Below are 17,582 nucleotides of genomic sequence, written 5' to 3' on the forward strand. Positions count from 1 at the left end.
GGGGGGGGGGGGGAGGATACGATCGAAAACTACAATTGCGGACTTGCATACCGTACAAAGTCGTCTGTTTCAAGCTCACTTTGAAAAGTGATTGCAGTTTCTCTGTAAATTTACATGTTGTTAAAATTTAATAATTGATTTATTATAAAATCGATTATTTTACCGCGGCAAAATTGTCTACATTGAAAAAGAGATTGGTTACGAGTGGGGGAAGGAGGGACACTGTCGTAATATAACAAAATATCGCAATGCGTAGCGCATCGGATGGAACATTCGCCTCGAGCGCCCGCGCGCGCGCGCGAGCACATGTATGAAATACTTGGATGTACTCAGGAAATGAGATCCGAGTCTATCTGCGCGCAATCAGATATGGGAATTCGCGTGCCTCGCGGATATTCAGATATTCACAATGGTCTGGATTCGTGCCGCACACGCTTGACATGTTGTTCGCGACGTTAATCAGTCCAAACGATTATTCCTCTCAGATGCCTCATCGGTATTTACCCGTCTCGTACTTTTAGACGCGCCCTACTTTTACTAGTGCGAGACACTACTGAAAATTATTATTATCTGCGCGATAACAAAATAAAATCTCGGGTTTTGATAAAAAAATTTTCGAAACAAGAGATATTTTTCATTTTTTAATTTATAAAAAGCAATGGAAAATAATAGAATTCCTTTAGTAATTTATTAAAATACACACCCATTATCTTGCAATATTCCTTTCTGTGTTAATTTATTCTCTAAAAATAATTTAATTCGTCACAATTTATACAACGAAGGAAAATTTTACGATAATACCGTCATCGATTGTCGAGGGCGTTTGTTACGAAGTACCGCCGAAGCGTGATAGGAATCGTCCACCCTCGGAGGAATGTATTCGCGCATCGGTCGAATCCGCGCTGCACTTAAACCAAAGCGCGGCTGAAAGGGCACAAAACGGCAGAGGCGACGCAGTTGGCCGCAATGGCGATAGATAGTGAGATTTGGGCATAGCGAGCGGCACAATACACGCTCGCGTCGGGCCTTCAGAAAATGAGATACGATAGGTAGGGTGAGAGCACGAAGGGGTTGAGGAAGGTGAGGCAGGGGGAGAGGGTGAAGCAGGAGGAAACCGGGAGAGGGGCCTATCACTCGGCTAGATCCAATACAATGCGAACTATTGTACCCACGTTCGCCATCCACTCCAATTCCTGGCGTGGAGATATGCAGCCGAGTCGGGGCAGGGGGAGGGGGATTGCACTTCACGCGGGGGTGGTACACGCGTACGACTATATATAGGAAGGTAAGTGTGCGAGAGTCGGAACTAGGAGAGGCAGAGAGAGAGTGAGAGAGAGAGAGAAAGAAATTTATTCAGTTCAGCGAGTAGTTTCCTGAAGCGTACTACAAAAATTAAAATGAGGTAGAAAGAAAAGAGGATTATGAAGATAAATGTATTTATCCAGATTATATAAATATTACGAAATAAATAAAACAAATTTACATATATATTTTTGATATCACATTTATCAGAAACATAGAGTATATTAATAAGTCTATAAATTATATCTGTAAATTAATTATAAGTTAAGACAATGTTTATATTAGATTGTCATAAATACAGCGACAAGCTTGCTAATATATATAATATAACAGTAATCTAATGTACTTTTTAACGTTTTTTTACTTCCAAATTTTTTTATAGAACTATACCGTAATGATAAAAATGTTAGCAAAACTTTGCTATAGTAATGATAAGTAAGATTTAAAATGAAAGAAATTGAAATAAGGAGACAAAACGAAATACAGAGGGAAATACAGAGCGAGGCAATAAACAAGAATAAAGAATAAAAAAAGAGTACAAGCGTGGATAAGAAGTAAAGCTTCAAGAAACAGAGAGAAACATGAAGCACGACTCAAGAGTAGAAAGAGAGAGAGAGAGAGAAAGACAGAGAGAGAGAGAGAGAGAGAGACTGAGGTCAAAGATACAAGGGTGATGAAAATGGAACTACAAAGTAATGCGGGAATAAGAAACCTTAGAGAAGGAAGAAAACGGCAGAAAGCGACGACTACTGTATAGCGGGATAGAGTATCTTGCAGCAGCGGACGAAAGAGGAGAAGAACTAAAATGGCAGAAAGAGTATAAGAGGGAAAGAGCATTAACGTTTCTCTTTTTTCTCCCTACAATTCCTCTTTCTGTGCCGGGGGTGCAGCCGGCCAGCGAGAAACGTGCCACACTATCCCAATCTCTTTCTCTCTCGGCCGTTCTCCATAATTTAAAGTAATTTCGCAGCGCGGTACACGAGTAACCGCACGTTAATACCCCTTGCCTGCCCCGCCGCCCGGACCACCCTGTCTGTTCTGCGCCACCGTTACCGCTCGCCCTTGAGCAACGTATGCAGTGCGGTCACGTTCCCGGGGAAATCATGCCGCTGCCGAAAATGAATTGTTATTACGACGACGATGTAGTGTCAAGTGCAACCCCGGGGGTCGATCTACGGCTCGCCACCCGACCCGGGGTGTCCATTCCCGCGTGATGCATGGGCTATGCCCGGGATTTACGCGGTCCGGCGGTCACGTCCACGTAAAATTGCCGACAGCGAGAAGAAGACGAAGGTACTAAATGGTCCCGTGGATTATTGACGCTCGATGAGGTGAGAGCGTGCGCGGAAAAAATCGAGTCTCCTTCCCCTCGAATCCAAAGAGATCGGTTCATCATGATGAACAGCGCCGATCGTGGTTCACCGCGACTCGATCTTTGCACCCACCGCGAAGCGAAATCGATATTTCACGGTTAACGAGGGTTCATTTGACCGTCGCTGCTTATTATAATGAACGAGCCCGTATATCTGACCACGAGGAAGGGGGGGAGATCGGAGACGGGCGGAGGGGAAGGATCGGCGGTCAACGGAAGGGCCGTCGAGTCAGAGCAGAAACGGCCCAGCGAGTGGGACGTCCGAAGGGAGAGAGAGGAGACAGGCGTTTACGTGCGGCAGACATCCGATGATGCATAGTTGCTGTTGACATGCTGGAACGTCAGGCTCACATGACCTCTCGAGCGCAGCCATTATCCACAAAGCGCAATCCCACCCCCTCTCCTCCGCCGCCTCCCCCGGCCGACCCCTCTTCCATTCTCGTGCCTGTTGCCCGTCCCCTCTGTCCGTCGAATTGGGACAATAACCGCTCCGCGAAGTCGTGTTATAATTATTGGCCGGTTTTCGCGAGTCCACCCCTCGTTACAGCGCGTTTTGCCCCTCGTTAATTGCGCAATAATGCCACTACCGGGCAGCGCCTCTTCGCCGTCGCTCTCACCCCTCCACGCTCTTCTCCGGTTCTCCGGCCTGGGAGAGGCCGCGTCGACACGGGGGTTACGCAAATTTGTAAAATGCAGTTTTGCAACACGCTGTACCTCCGCCAGTCCGGGGTTGTCCCCGGCTGACGTTTTCGCCGGACTTTATTTACGCGCGTTCCGCGGTTCAGATTGATAATGTTACCCCGGACGCACGCGACTGATTGGAAACGTACCAGGTTGTGGAAACGGATGCTATCCGAGTGGGCGGAGATTTGTTGTATCATTGTTTTAGACCGTTGTTTTATCGTGCGTACCTAGCTGCTGTTTTATTAAATTGTTGAAAAAATATCGATTCTCCATTCGGACCATCCTTTACAGACGACCGCAGATAATTGAATTAATTCAGTCGAAATCCTTGTGAAATTATAGTATATCCCGCGGGTTTATGAAAAATACCATTCCTTTACGAGCGGAATCGTTTAAGAAAGTCAAAAGCCCGTTCATAAAACAAGTAACTCGAACGTATTGAATTTGGTGTAATTGTATATATATCGATTTTCTTGTCACATTCCACAATAAACAGATTACAAGAGATTTTGCACAAAAAAGAAAAAGATATAAACGTACCAAGAAGCGACGCGTTTCAAAAATCGATGTAACAGCTCTTCCCCGCAACGCAACTTCCGTTCTTTTCGACCGAAAGGCTCGCTTGTCAAGCGGCGCGGTGCCCAATGAAAATCGCGGGATCGATGATAGAGCGAATATGCATTAGGGGGGAGTAACGCGACGCGACGCAACGCCCGATTACGTATGCAACGACGCGACACGCGCGTAATTTCGTCGACGACGTACCTGGCGTGAATGCCGTCGATCGACCGCGCGACTTTGCGCAGCGGCCGAACACGCCGCGATTGTTGTCGCATTGTGTATGCTTGCCGGTGGAGGTAGAGATCCGTCGGCGCTCCGTGCAGACCTCGCTTGACGCGGCGATTCGCCGCGGTATCGGACCTAGCGGGCTAATTGTTTTATAGCGAGACCGCGGGTGATTGCAATTCCCTCCGCCGATATCCGGGGATCGTACTTGGCGGCAATATCGCAATCAGCTAGCGTGTTGCCGGAAATCGTGCCGCGAATGTCATTGTCACGTGTCAGTTATCACAGATAACTGACAATTTGATGTTTGATCCCTATAATGACGCGCACTCTGTGATGCTATTTTACATCATCGCGCGATCGACATAACACGCGACCGATCTCCGCAAATACTGCAGAGGAAACTCTCCACAGGGAATATTATGTGGAGCGGAAAGAACCGTTCTATACAATTATATGTTTAACTTTCAATCTTTTTTTTTCTCTAACAGAGAGCAATATCCGTCCCCATATTGCGCAAGTGACAATGAGGATGGAGCGAGACTCCTGGCATTTCATTCTATACACAAGCAAACGTTCCGAGCGCGTGGCTGTGGAGACCACTCGGAGATCGCGAGTTGGATGTCTACGATTATACGCGACTCGGTTAACCCGCGTGTCTTCGGTACTCATTCGCGGTATTAATCAAGCTCCTGATAGCGAGCGCAATTTCACGGATCGCGGAGAAATCGGTTTCTCGTTGAGAAACCCGCCCCGCAACGCGGATGCCTCGACGCGGGCGCGCAAATCGCACGATTTCGGCGTGCGTTTTCCAATCAACGATCGCCCCGCCGCGCCGCGCCGTCGGCGCTGACGATCTAATTAAAGCTCGCACGCGAAATTCCGCGCGTTCCACGTGTAATCGGTTTAAATGTTTGCGCGCACCGCACGGCACCGCTTAATTCTAAGCGGTCTCATCGCCACGAGAGGGAAAGCGAGAGGGAGAGGGAGAGGATGAGAGAGTCGCGCGGACATACCTTGAGCGTATATATAAATCTCCGCCCCGCGCGCGCTTATTTACGCGCGTCGTGAATATGCATTTGTCTCAAGACGCGGTAATGAACCCGGGCAGCGCGCGGGCAGCTAGTTAAACAACTAATTAAAACACCGTCGCGAAATTGATCGTCCGCAGATTATTATTTCAGCGGCCGACGAGCAGAAATGATTAATACACTCCGCGCGCGTAAGCTCGGCGGAGCTCAACAAATTGTGTGAGCGTATATATCCTCTTACACAAGTTGCCTTATACAGATGTACCTAGTTGAAGTTCGGAGTGTTCTTGGAGCAAGAATTAAAATGTGATTTGTGCCAAAAAGTACAAATGCGGGAACAATTTCTGAGACCACTGAGAGTAAAAAAAAATATTTCATTCAGATTCGAGATGCGGAAGTGCTCTATTCTGTCAAAAGAAGAATCGCATATAGTATGCAAATATAAGAGATTAAAAATAGTTATTAGCTCTTCCCGCGCTTTGTGCCAAAAAGTAAGGGAAGGGGAGACAAATAGTGTCACTTTCAATTTCTCCTCTTTCCCGCGTCTATTTTACCACTTGTTAATAGAAAGACAGTTCTCAAGCATCTTTTCATCAATAATCTTCTGAAAAAGCCGTAAAAATCAAAAGCCAAATATACTAGCGGAAAAGTTTAAAAATTTTGCATTTGTGAAATAAGGTCAAATTTGGACTTTTTTTATATTTTCTTAATTACTGAATTATTGAATGAGATCTAAACGTATATTCTACGTCATACAGTACCTTTTTCCTCTTTTTGAATATAATTCCTATGTTTGTATATTAATTTTCTCTCAGTAAAGTTTTAAAGGAAAAAGTAGCTCCTGGGGCAAATAATGACAATTTTTAGTTGGGTAAATAATGACAAGTCAAAAAGCTTTTTTAATATTTGAATATAATTTTTCTAATTTATTTGGGATAATGTGAGATTAGTTACAAGACAAGATCCAGAATAAATGTGATTTTTAATAAAAAAAATACTAGCAAATAATGTTATTACTATTATTTATTAACAAATAAAAATTTACATATGGTAGAGTAAAGAAATTAATATAAATTACCTTATTTAATCAAAATGTCAAAAGAAAGATCGACTAAGAATTAAGAATTAAGTTTGTAATTGTCCCATATAGGGTATCACTATTTATCCATGGGGTGAGGCAAATAGTGACAAATGTAGATTTCAATTTTTATGAAAATTTAGCCCGTATACATGACTTATGGAAACTCTAATTAAGTTTTATATATTTGAAAGTGGAAAGTACTCTTTTAGTGAAAAATCATATCTCGTAAATTTGAAATTAGCTCGTAGGGGAGAGAGGAACAAATCCGCCACTATTTGCCCCCCCCCCTTTCTTTACAAATACGGGAAGCTCCTGACAGTAAAAAGAAATAGTTTGCTTAGATTCAAGATGCGGAAGTGCTCCGTTTAGTCGAAAGGAGCATATACACAGGATACTTCTGCATCTTGAATCTGAGCAAATTATTTTTTCTTTACTGTCGGGAATCTCAGAGAGTGTTCCCGTGCTTGTACTTTTTGTCACAAATTAACAAGAATTAATAACAATTTATATTCACATACATGTATACGTGTTATTACTTCTTGCTGAACGGAGTATTTCCGCACCTTGAATCTGAACAAATTACTTTTTTCTCTCTCAGTGGTCTCAGAAATTGGTTCCCGCATTTATATCCTTTTAGCACAAATCACATTTTAATTTTCGCTTCAAGAACGTTTCAAAATTCAATTACATTTATACAGATTAAAATATTTCTCGATGAATAAATAAATGATACTTCCGTAATGAAAATGTTATCGAAAAAGACATAAGACAGAACAAATTGTTTTATTAAATTTATTTTGACACTCAATTCCAGAATTAATATAACGTTCATCCAACTTGTTGGAAAATTCTATCAATCTTAATGTGTCCGGATTGTAACTACGGGCGTTAAATTGATGCTACAAAGTAACCGTAAACGCTATCGTCGTTAAGCAGTTAAGTGCTCCCGCATAAAATATTGATAGTGCCCGATATCAGCACTCTTTTTCATAGCCGCATATTGAAATGATAACGTGCGTTATCTGCTAATGCGATATCTGTCAGTTAGGTTGGCCGGCTGGTCCTATTTCGACGTATTAAATCAAAATTGTGTCCATGGGTAATACGGGTTCTAATGAGAACGCTATTTCGGAGAAGGCCCTCGACGAGTACGTCGAGCTGACGTACTTAAGCAAGAGTGAAATTCGTCAGTGCGTGCATATACTTGATTCATATACATGTCAATGGAACACACGTCAACGAGCAATTTGGAAAGCAATCTGAAAGTCACTCTATATCGAGATTAATTTTCTTTTTTTACAGCATTTCTAACAATTTTTTTTATAAATACGTACAATCGTTTTTATATATGTAGCCTCTATCTTCTATGTTTTATTTATGTTCGGATAAATATAATAACTCTCAATTAATTTATTTTAATACATATATTTATCTAACTAACTTATCGTTGTCAGGATTTATAAGCTTCTCGACGATTTGGAACCAGGTGTTCTTAAACAAAATCTTCATTATCGTTTTTCTATGGAGCAAATCAACAAAATTCTTCCGCAGATTCGCGTAAGCTCTCTTAATTTTTATTTCATTTTTTTACTATTTGTCATTCTGATACACATTTTTCATTATTTGAAGAATTATTTTACAACTAAATTAAAATCGCGTTTTGAAAGAACGGTGTTAAAAAAAGTTCCGATGGCAAAGAGCATTGGATTATCACGGTATACAACGTTTTCGTTAGCTCTAAACATCGCGTATATTGCGCAGCAATAAATCCTTCTTAAGCGATGGTAAGCTGCTACCATTTTTTCCCTGCGAGCTAGAAATTTCGTTATTTACACGAGGCAATGATTAACTGCGCGCGATGCAAGGAACGAAACATATTGTGTTTTTCAAATATTATATATGATATCTCAAGACTGCCGTTCTCATTGATCAATATTAATTATTAAAATTTTACTTAAAAATTATTATTTTAAAACCTTAAATTATATAACATTATTAAGATACGTTTCTTGATAGTATTTATAACAAGCAAGAGTGAATTGAAAATTCTTAAATGACTTGAAAAGGAGAGTGATTTAAATGTTCTCATTTCTTTATGTGATTTATTCCTCAAGAAAGCACATAAAATACAGAGCGTGTGATATTTTCAGTACAATCCACTCCGTGACGCGATATATCGCGTATTCTCGTCGAAGCGGGACGGACGTTTGAGCTTCGAGGACACCCTCGACCTCTGCTCGGCATTCTCCGCAAATTGTCCGCGGGGCGTACGGGCTGCAAGGGCTTTTGAAATTTTCGGTAAGCTCGCGGACACAATTGAATCTACATCCGCGGGTTTTTGTGTGCGCAAAAGTCTAACTTTCGTTCCCGGCAAATATTTGCCATCCGCCAATCCTACACGCTCATTAAACATACTCGCCGAACAATGCCTCAGTCGTCAAAAATACAATTATAAAACTCTGTTGTTTGCTCTGGGGGAAAAAATATAAGTATTTCGACGGCAGCTTTCTAGAAGTATACACGTACACATGTCACCAAATGCGTGGACCATTTTGGACGAAATGTGGCAGTTCAACTTAAAGGCTTCCTCAACAATTCATTGTGTCCTTTATATTTTATAAATAGTCGGTAAATATAGTTTGAAATAATTTGTAATTTGTCAAAGCGTTCCAGTATACAATGCATTATAAATAATTATGATAATGTGCAAAAGATACAAGCTCGCAGGCCGTCGTCGAGTATTCGCGTCATAGTAAACGGCGATTCGCAGTCGATTTCGTTAATCAGGATCGTTTAATTTCACGGAGCCACGTCAATTACCGTAGAAATGGAAACGCGCTTTCGCAGCAATCTGCCGATGCAACTGCGACTTCATTCAGATAAATTGGATCGTGTTATGCAGTATGGAAAGTGTCATTTTGTGCACGATCTTCAGTCAAATCCGAGAGATATGATCTATCTTCCATTATTTAAACTTCAAATTTATTTCCTTGGTTTATAATAAATGTCGCTTATTTTGACACTACGTAATATGACACGATCTGATGTAACTGATGGAAAACAAATTATATTGAATAACGACACTAATTACATATTTGTAGCATTAAAAAATTTATGAAAACTTTTTATTTTTATTTCAAAATTCGAAGCAATATGTTTCAAATTTAATTAAACAGGAATAAATAATATAATTTTAATCAAATAGGTCAAATGATTATTTAGCTTAATTAATGTGTCGTGTAAAATTATTTTAAGTTTATCTTAAAAAATGAAATTTTAAAGCAATATATCGAAAAATATTCTATTTTCCACTGTACAAGAGATAGCAAGATAATTCTTTTCATTCTGCACTGATTTCAGACTTTATCTATTGGCGATATACCAATTTCGTTCGTCTACATTATATATATATATATGCACACGCGCGTACTCGTCCGTTTCGAGTGTGTGAACGCAAACCATGCCGATCATCTTCATTTCCAGATTTCGACGGCGACAATCAAGTCTCTCTCGACGATCTGATCGAAACGGTGCGGAGGCTGGCCGGCACGGACGAGCATGGACAGGCCCGAATCGATCGGCAATGCGCGGAGGACGTAGCGCGAATGGTCGGTGTGCATTCCTGCTGTGCGTCCTCGACGCAACTACAAAGGACGGAATCGGGAAGCGATTAATCCTTTTGCCGAAAGCCGAGAGGCCGCTTTCTATTGCAACAAATTTCCGGTGGCCGTTGCTGGTTCCGCGGTAGAAAGTAGGTGAATTGAAAGGAACTGCCTTCTGCGCGCGCGAGGAGAAATTAATTCTGTAAAATTGCACTCGCGCTATCTTCAAAGCCGGGAATCGCTTCTAAAACTCTGTGAACTCTCTCTCTCTCTCTCTTTCCTCTGTTCTTTTAACAAAAAAAAAAAGGATTATTTTTACATTCTACTGTGAAATACAAAACGCTCTCTCTCTCTCTCTCTCTCTCTCTCTCTCTCTCTCTCTCTCTCTCTTTCTCTCTCTCTTTTAATAATACCCTCTCTTTTTAAGATAGTACAAATTTCTCAGATTTAATCTATATAAAGTACAATTTTCTTATTCCTTTTTTCTTTCGACTTAATTGGAAGAATATTCTTTTTAGCTCACCTACTTTTTGCAAAATCGCAATGACCACCGCACATAATTAATTCATGATCATGTTCAATGACTTTTACTCTTTCAGATAATGCAAGAAATGAACCTCTCTGGCACAGGCGACATTACACCGCAAGAATTTATATATGTGCTCTCTAAAATGCCAGACTTCGCACACACATTCCAATTTAATATTATTTAATTTAACAAAACTCTCGAGCATAAACTCTCTGAAACTAATTTTTTAGTACTATTTTGTAAAGAAAATTCTTAATTATAAACGGAATTGAAGAAAAATTTCTTTACATGTCTATGTTACGATTATCCTCCAGGATTTTATAATCAGATTTTATTTTAGGTATTGTATTATATTATAGTTTTGTTACATTATATTTGTTAATTCTTCTCTCTTTCTCTCTCTTCTCTCTCTCTCTCTCTCTCTCTCTCTCTCTCTCTCTCTCTCTCTCTCTCTCTCTCTCTCTCTCTTCTGCAGAATATCGTAAATTTATAGCGATATATTGCATAAATACATTGCAGCATAATAAATCGCTGCTATATCCGATCATGATTAACTAATATCATCATATTTCAAGTTAATTTATATCATCGTTAAAATTTCAAATTCTGTCATTCTTCGTACTATAACTTTCGTAATATTTTATTAATTTTATTGATTATTTCTACTTCTTTTTAAATCTTTCAATGTTGAAATTTTTAATATAACTCGCTTTAGCGTAACTTGTAAGCGATTATAATATTAACTTAATTTGTTACTTGATAAACATGAGATAATTATAAATTAATTTTAATTCTTCCGAAAAGTTTTTCATAATTTTTCATACAACTTATATTAAATTTTAAGAGGATTGGGAACAGCACAAATATAATATACATATTTGACTATAAAATTATTCTATAAATATATTTTTAATTATCAAATTGCGCAAGATAAAGTAAATTTAACAGTCGAATATATATTTATATGTCTATATAAAAAAACATAGTATTAATAAATAATAAAATAAAATAATTACTTCAATGATCAAAGAGTATTTATTACAAAATTAAATTTCATATAAAAATACTTGTTACTTAAATTTCAGACTAAAGAATTTTAAATACGATTATCTAAATTGAGTCCCTTTTTTAAAAATAGAAACTATTTAATTTCCAGATTGAAAATAGTTTTAGATTTCATGCTTTATAATTTTCATTGTATGTACAATTTAGACACCGTATCATATTTAGGCTATAATATTAAATCATCATAATAAAATCAGTACATCACTGATTTTTTGATTATCGCCTGTGTCGAGATTCGGTTTTCTCGTCTTTGAATCTTGCCTTTTCTTTACAATTTGAAGTCGGATAGAACTAGAAGTCGGATCAGGAAATTTATCATACTTGGCATGTCCTCCGAAGCCATCAAAACTCACTGGTCCATTGGCGGACTTCTAAAATAAATGTAAGACAATTATAAAAATTGTGACAAATACAGATATAACGTTACATCAAATATAAATGTAAAGCAGCTCACTTGACTCGGTTGATTTAATCTTGATTTTTTCACAAGTGTCGAAGGTATTTTCAAATTGTTACTAGATTTCTGTCTTTTCATACCATGATCCCTCATTGAAAAGAAGCCCTGTGATTTTATGCTTTGCGGGGTATTCTCTAAGCTAGTATCCTGTAATAATATCCTGGCGTTAATATCAAAAATAACTTTGGTAATTAATGATGCTACAGTTAAACGCAATAGTTGTAATTTACTCACTGAATCTATAATGATGCAACTGTCACTGTTTTTGAGTTTAAAAGAGTTGTCAAGTTTTTCCACACTTCGTCGTCTTTTTGTTAACTCAGGAAGTTCTTCTACGATCTGCCCATTTAAGCTTTCACATTTTTCGGTGTTTACTTTATTACAGTTGCATTGGTGTGCATCTGTATGCATATTAAAAAGCGTAGTCTGCAAAGATATCTTCTCACTTTCGCAGATCAGTAATCGTTCTTCCAGTTCTCTAAAAAATACATGATTATACATGATATAATCTAAAGCAATAATTCTAAAGACAAATGATTTTACATATCCAGAAAATTATTTACTTTCGTTTAACGCTTTCCTGTGATAAGAATTCGTTTTTATTACAAACACTCGTATATTGTTGCTGTAAGTTCTTGTATCTCTCCCTAATCTGTTTGCTCTTCTCGGAGCTGACTAACAGTTCTCTGAAACATTCAGAATTCAATCCATAATAATATTATTACTGTATCTCCAGAAATATCAAATATACATATAGTTTGTAAATATAGAATACCTTTTCAACACTGTTATGTAGGTTTTAAGTTTCGACGTATCATCTGTCGTTGCTATTATGTCATCTACTTTAGGTACAGAAGAATCTATGATAGCCTGTACGCTGAAAATTGACATTTAATTGCAGGATTATATACAAGCTTGAAAATAGCATCTCTCTCTCAAACGAATACTAGAATAAATAAAAAAAGCCATACTTCTTCAAATGTTCTACTCTTTTCTTCAACTCTTCAATTTCTTTCTTAAAATTGTCTACTTCTGAACATTGTTGTTTGAAAAATTTGATCTGCTGTTGAAGCGCATAAATCGCACTGCTCTTCCCATTTATTTCGCTTTCAACTTTTAAAACTTCTTGTCTTAAACCAGCTGTTTGCTTCTTCAATTTTTTATTGGCCTCTGTAAGATTATTGAGATTTTCGTCTTTCAACTTTATCTGGAAAGCCATGTTATCAAGTTTATGCTGTAAAGACGTGGCATCTTCTGCAATGGAATCATTGTTTGAGAAGTTGAAATATGTCCTGTGTATCTTCTGTTCGGTTGTCCTTTCTCGACATTGTGGGCAAGTCTTTGATCTGAAACAATTCCACAGATGAGGTTAAACAGTTTCGTGTGCAAGCAATAGAAAAAACTTTCGGGAGTTACATAGGCAGTGTTCCAAAATTCACTGATAGTGCTGAAAATCTATAGGTCACGTAACGTAAACTATAGATTTTTTTCAGTGCTAGCAGTGAATTTTTAAACACAGCCATAAAAGCTTCTTTAACTAATAGACAAAGAGAAAGAATTGAGAAAATGTAGAAATCTTTGATGCACTTCTCCAAATCACCTTTCGAGCCACTGGATTAAGCACACATAGTGAAAAATGTGTCCACAAGGTGTGTGGAACACATCGCTGGATGGTTCCAGCAAATCGCTGCATATCACGCACACTATATTCATTTTGTTGCTGATGGAAATGCCGTTGATGGAAATTCGGTGAGAATCCTGCTTGTGACTGACAACTAGCCTAGTCAGAGAGGATCCTGGTACTCCTAGTAGATGATCGTTGCAGAACTCACTATGAAGCTCTCGTGATATTTTGCCGAACGTTATGTCATTGCGAACTCTTTAGCCACATCATGCACAAATTGAAAAACATTGGAATGTTCGGCTGTACGAACTAAAAAACCATTGTGATCAATCTTTATAGTCTCCGAGGACTCCGAACAAACAGCGCAAGGCATCCAAAGTTGTCTAAAGAATGACTTTTGATTGAAATTTGAAATATAAGGCTACGTTCGGTTGGACCACTGAAATAATAATAATACTGGAACGCGCACGGGCGGCGGGCGCTAGTATCGTAATCCGACAAAGAGGCTCCTAAGTGGTATCTGTGTCTCTTTCTAATACAATCTGGCCAAAAGTTTTATACGGCAACATCTTTGAGTGTATAGATACCTGGAGGTGGAATGATGTTCTCTGCAGGCCGCGAGCGAGTCCAAAAGTGGCAAGGAGTGCGAGAGAGAAAGGTATACGAGCGATACCACGTGATACTTCGTCCTCTCTGTCTGTTGAATGATCGACGCATGCGCAGAGAGGACGGACATTACTCGTCTACCTTTCTCTCTCGCACACATCTTGGACAGTTTTTGAGCCAACGTGCGCGGCGTGCGCCGTCGTCGTAGCCGCCGCGAAAGAGGAATGGTCACGACCTTTGACAGTCAAAGGTCACGACTCACGGAGAACGTGCCCGACGCTCGCGGCTCGCCGACCGTTCGTAGTATTTTTTTTCGTCGCGCGAAAGCTATCGTGAGTCTCTTCTTCCGTCGCGAGGTTTCTGCAACGTTCCCCGATGACCCCGGTATCGATTCCGCGTGAAGGACCACCGAGGCCTCCTCGCACGCATCTCCGGCGTCCAGTTCCTCGACTCGCGAGAGAAGCGAAGAGAGAGAGAGAGAGAGAGACTGGGGTCTGTCTCTCTCACAGCGAGAAACCTTCGCCATGACCTTGCGAGGACATTTTCGAAACGTTTTCCCCACCTCTTCGGGGCACAGCATCCCTGATCCGCGCGCCGGTGGGACACGGTGGGATGCTACATAGAGGCGAGCGGTGGCAACCTTGTATGGACTATTCGCACGAGTGAGTATTTAGATAGATTGTTTTGCTATAGATTGTGTCGCACAGAAATGTTCAATCAGCTGACGAGACGCTGCTAGATCTAGATAACAGTTTGACACGATTATATCGATGTGTATCGTTTGAAATTGCGATTGTAAGAAGGCTATATTATATGCTGTTATTATATAAGACAGAATTATGTCTGTCCAGTTATCAAATAAATATAAACAGTTATCAGGTGTAATTTTATGTGTTGGCATAGGAAAAACATAAGCCTTACTCCGATTATTAGAAATAAGAAAACTGCTCTCTGCGTGTCTTATGTCCATTTCTATCAATGTAGATTAACTTTAATCTCGGTTTAACTTAATTGTTGTCTTTTTCTAGTTCTAAGAATTAGAAGAAGATATAAAATAAATTCAACCGAGATTAAAGTTAATCTACATTGGTAGAAATGGACCTTAATATGAGAAAAGCAATTGTCGTAAAAGGGATTTTCTCATATTCAGGGTATCCATCCCAAAATAATAGGAAAATAAGCATTAAATTTATTAGCATATATCATAATATAAATACATTCTTAAGACGAAATTATTATTTTCAATAATGAAACATACTGTCAAAATAACAACAAAAGAAAATATAAGATTAAAGATTAGTTTGCTATAAAAAAAAATTAAAAACATAACAGATCTATATTATCTGTTTGCAAAATCTATATAAACCTTACATAATTTTTAATTTTTTCTTGATGAGATTCTTGGATTTAATCGTTTTTTAATCGATCTTATGACTTTTGGTTTAGGTGGCTGAAGAGAGAGAAGAAAATAAGCATAGAAATGAGCAAAACACCCCATACGGCGAGTATGGTGGTTGGCATAAGGCCGCGAAGGTGGAGTCTCCTACCGTCACTACTACTTTAAAGAATCTCGATGCCCTTTTGAAGACAGGGTAAATACGAAGCCGCGGAAACGCTCGAGGATTGCGCCATGAGATCTCGGAGAGAGGTAGATAATTTGTATATCAACTCTTTTGCCAAACGAATATACACAGGAATAATTGCAAATAATAATAACTAACAATATTTTTTATATTTCGCATACGCAACACGTTCAACAACTGAGTAAAAGCTTTTTAGCACTGTTTTGAAATCTTACATTATCCTTACACATTGCAAAGTTACACACAATGTTTATTTTTTCATCTGCGTTAAAAAATTCTTTTTTGTATAATTTTTATTTTAATTCTAAATTTAATTTAAATTAACGTAGTGTTAACTATCATGTGTAATAATGACACACATATTATGCACATGGCCGAACAAAAATTCTTGATTCTTGATGGCCGGATAAAATTTCTTTCTTCAAATTATACATGTATAATCTATTCATAAACAATATTATAACAATTAATAATTATAAAATAAAAAGCTTGTGATTAAAACTTCTTTATTAGATTTAGAATGAATCTATAGTTTAAGACATTGGCAATCAATATGTTAATTTTAAATATTTAGATTATCAAGTATTAAAATTATATAAACTTGCAAATTAAAAAAATATATATAAACAATTAAAATTAATAACATATACATATATGCAATAAAAGTATATAGACATATATGTAATAATAATATATGCAAAAGTAATACAGAAATTGATTGAATTTGATTGAATTAGTTACGAAAAATGTATCCATAGAATAACCATTTGTTTTTATTTTACAGGCATTAGAGCTAGTGAGGAAATCTGTCCCACCTGTGGTACAGACGCTGCTGGGCGACGAGAAGAGCTCTACCAGACGTGCCTCGCGATTCAGCCTGGCGAATAGCGAACATGAACAAAATCACGAAGAGGTAAGTCTGCTTTTCTCCCGTTTGTCATTTCGACGTATAAATTAGTCGTATGCTATGCAGTAGCCGACACAGACTTATTAGCCGTCTACTATCAATTTCTTCTTTCTTTTGTTGTTTTTTTTAGTTTCATCCCGTCGTCCGTCACATCCGGCATAACCTGATCTAACCGAATTCTGGCCGAATCTCATTGGCGACCGCACACGCACGCATACGAACGCAATTGAACGCAGGCGAACAATCCGCTATCATTGGTGCAAAAGGCACTACATGAAGTACAATCAACGGTGAGCAGTGGCCAGCATCAACCTGACGCTAGTCCTAACAAATCCGGATTTAAAAACAAGATCTTCCAAGCTTTTGGCATTCATCGTCATCTACATAAACCGAGTGAATACAATTTTCCGTTTTCTCGTTAGCTTCTATTCCGCCTTCAATTCATCAAGTCCGTTCTCTTCAGCTGTGTATCCCTGTATTTTTTTTCTAAAAGTTTTTATCTATCCTCTTTTAATCTCTAATACTTTCTTATAACACTTATCTCGTCTTATTGTTGAATGCAGAAAGAAAAAATATATTTTAAATATGTATATACACACACATATCTATGTATATATATATACATGTATATATATATAACGTACTGCAGCTAAAGAGAACAGATCTATTTCACCGTGTTCTCATTCGTCGACGATTTTTTAAGGACGATATCATTGCATAAATAGATGTACTTCTGGGGGATGAGCGAGGACTTTAAAATATACTGTCTTTCTTCTTTCATATTTAATACACTTATAAGCAATTCGTATCAATCGATTGATTTCTGAATATCTTGATTTTTGAATATCATAAGTAAAAAATTGATAAAGTATTAAAATTAATTGATCAAATTTTTAAAATAGAATATTAAAATTAAAAATGTTAAGATAAAGTATTAACAAGATTAATTTTAA

The 17,582-nt window shown here is 38.3% G+C and overlaps 2 protein-coding genes across 2 annotated transcripts; one reads left to right on the forward strand and one right to left on the reverse strand.

Moving 5' to 3' along the window:
* The first annotated feature begins 7,211 nt into the window (after nucleotides 1–7,211).
* LOC105449599 (calcium and integrin-binding protein 1-like) lies at nucleotides 7,212–10,771 on the forward strand. Its single transcript, XM_011688882.1, has 5 exons — nucleotides 7,212–7,446; nucleotides 7,711–7,813; nucleotides 8,407–8,554; nucleotides 9,740–9,864; nucleotides 10,458–10,771. The coding sequence occupies exons 1-5, from the start codon at nucleotides 7,352–7,354 to the stop codon at nucleotides 10,569–10,571; spliced, it is 585 nt and encodes a 194-aa protein (XP_011687184.1). The 5' UTR covers nucleotides 7,212–7,351; the 3' UTR covers nucleotides 10,572–10,771.
* A 780-nt stretch (nucleotides 10,772–11,551) lies between these two features.
* On the reverse strand, nucleotides 11,552–14,113 carry LOC105449600 (E3 ubiquitin-protein ligase TRAIP-like). Its single transcript, XM_011688883.1, has 7 exons — nucleotides 13,510–14,113; nucleotides 12,881–13,255; nucleotides 12,685–12,786; nucleotides 12,473–12,595; nucleotides 12,144–12,387; nucleotides 11,907–12,056; nucleotides 11,552–11,823 (listed from the first exon to the last, which is right to left on the reverse strand). Exons 1-7 carry the CDS (start codon nucleotides 13,620–13,622, stop codon nucleotides 11,635–11,637), a joined length of 1,296 nt encoding a protein of 431 aa, XP_011687185.1. The 5' UTR covers nucleotides 13,623–14,113; the 3' UTR covers nucleotides 11,552–11,634.
* Nucleotides 14,114–17,582: the final 3,469 nt, after the last annotated feature.

This window comes from Wasmannia auropunctata, unplaced genomic scaffold (genome assembly GCF_000956235.1).
Source record: "Wasmannia auropunctata unplaced genomic scaffold, wasmannia.A_1.0 LD336074.1, whole genome shotgun sequence".
Classification (NCBI taxonomy): domain Eukaryota; kingdom Metazoa; phylum Arthropoda; class Insecta; order Hymenoptera; family Formicidae; genus Wasmannia; species Wasmannia auropunctata.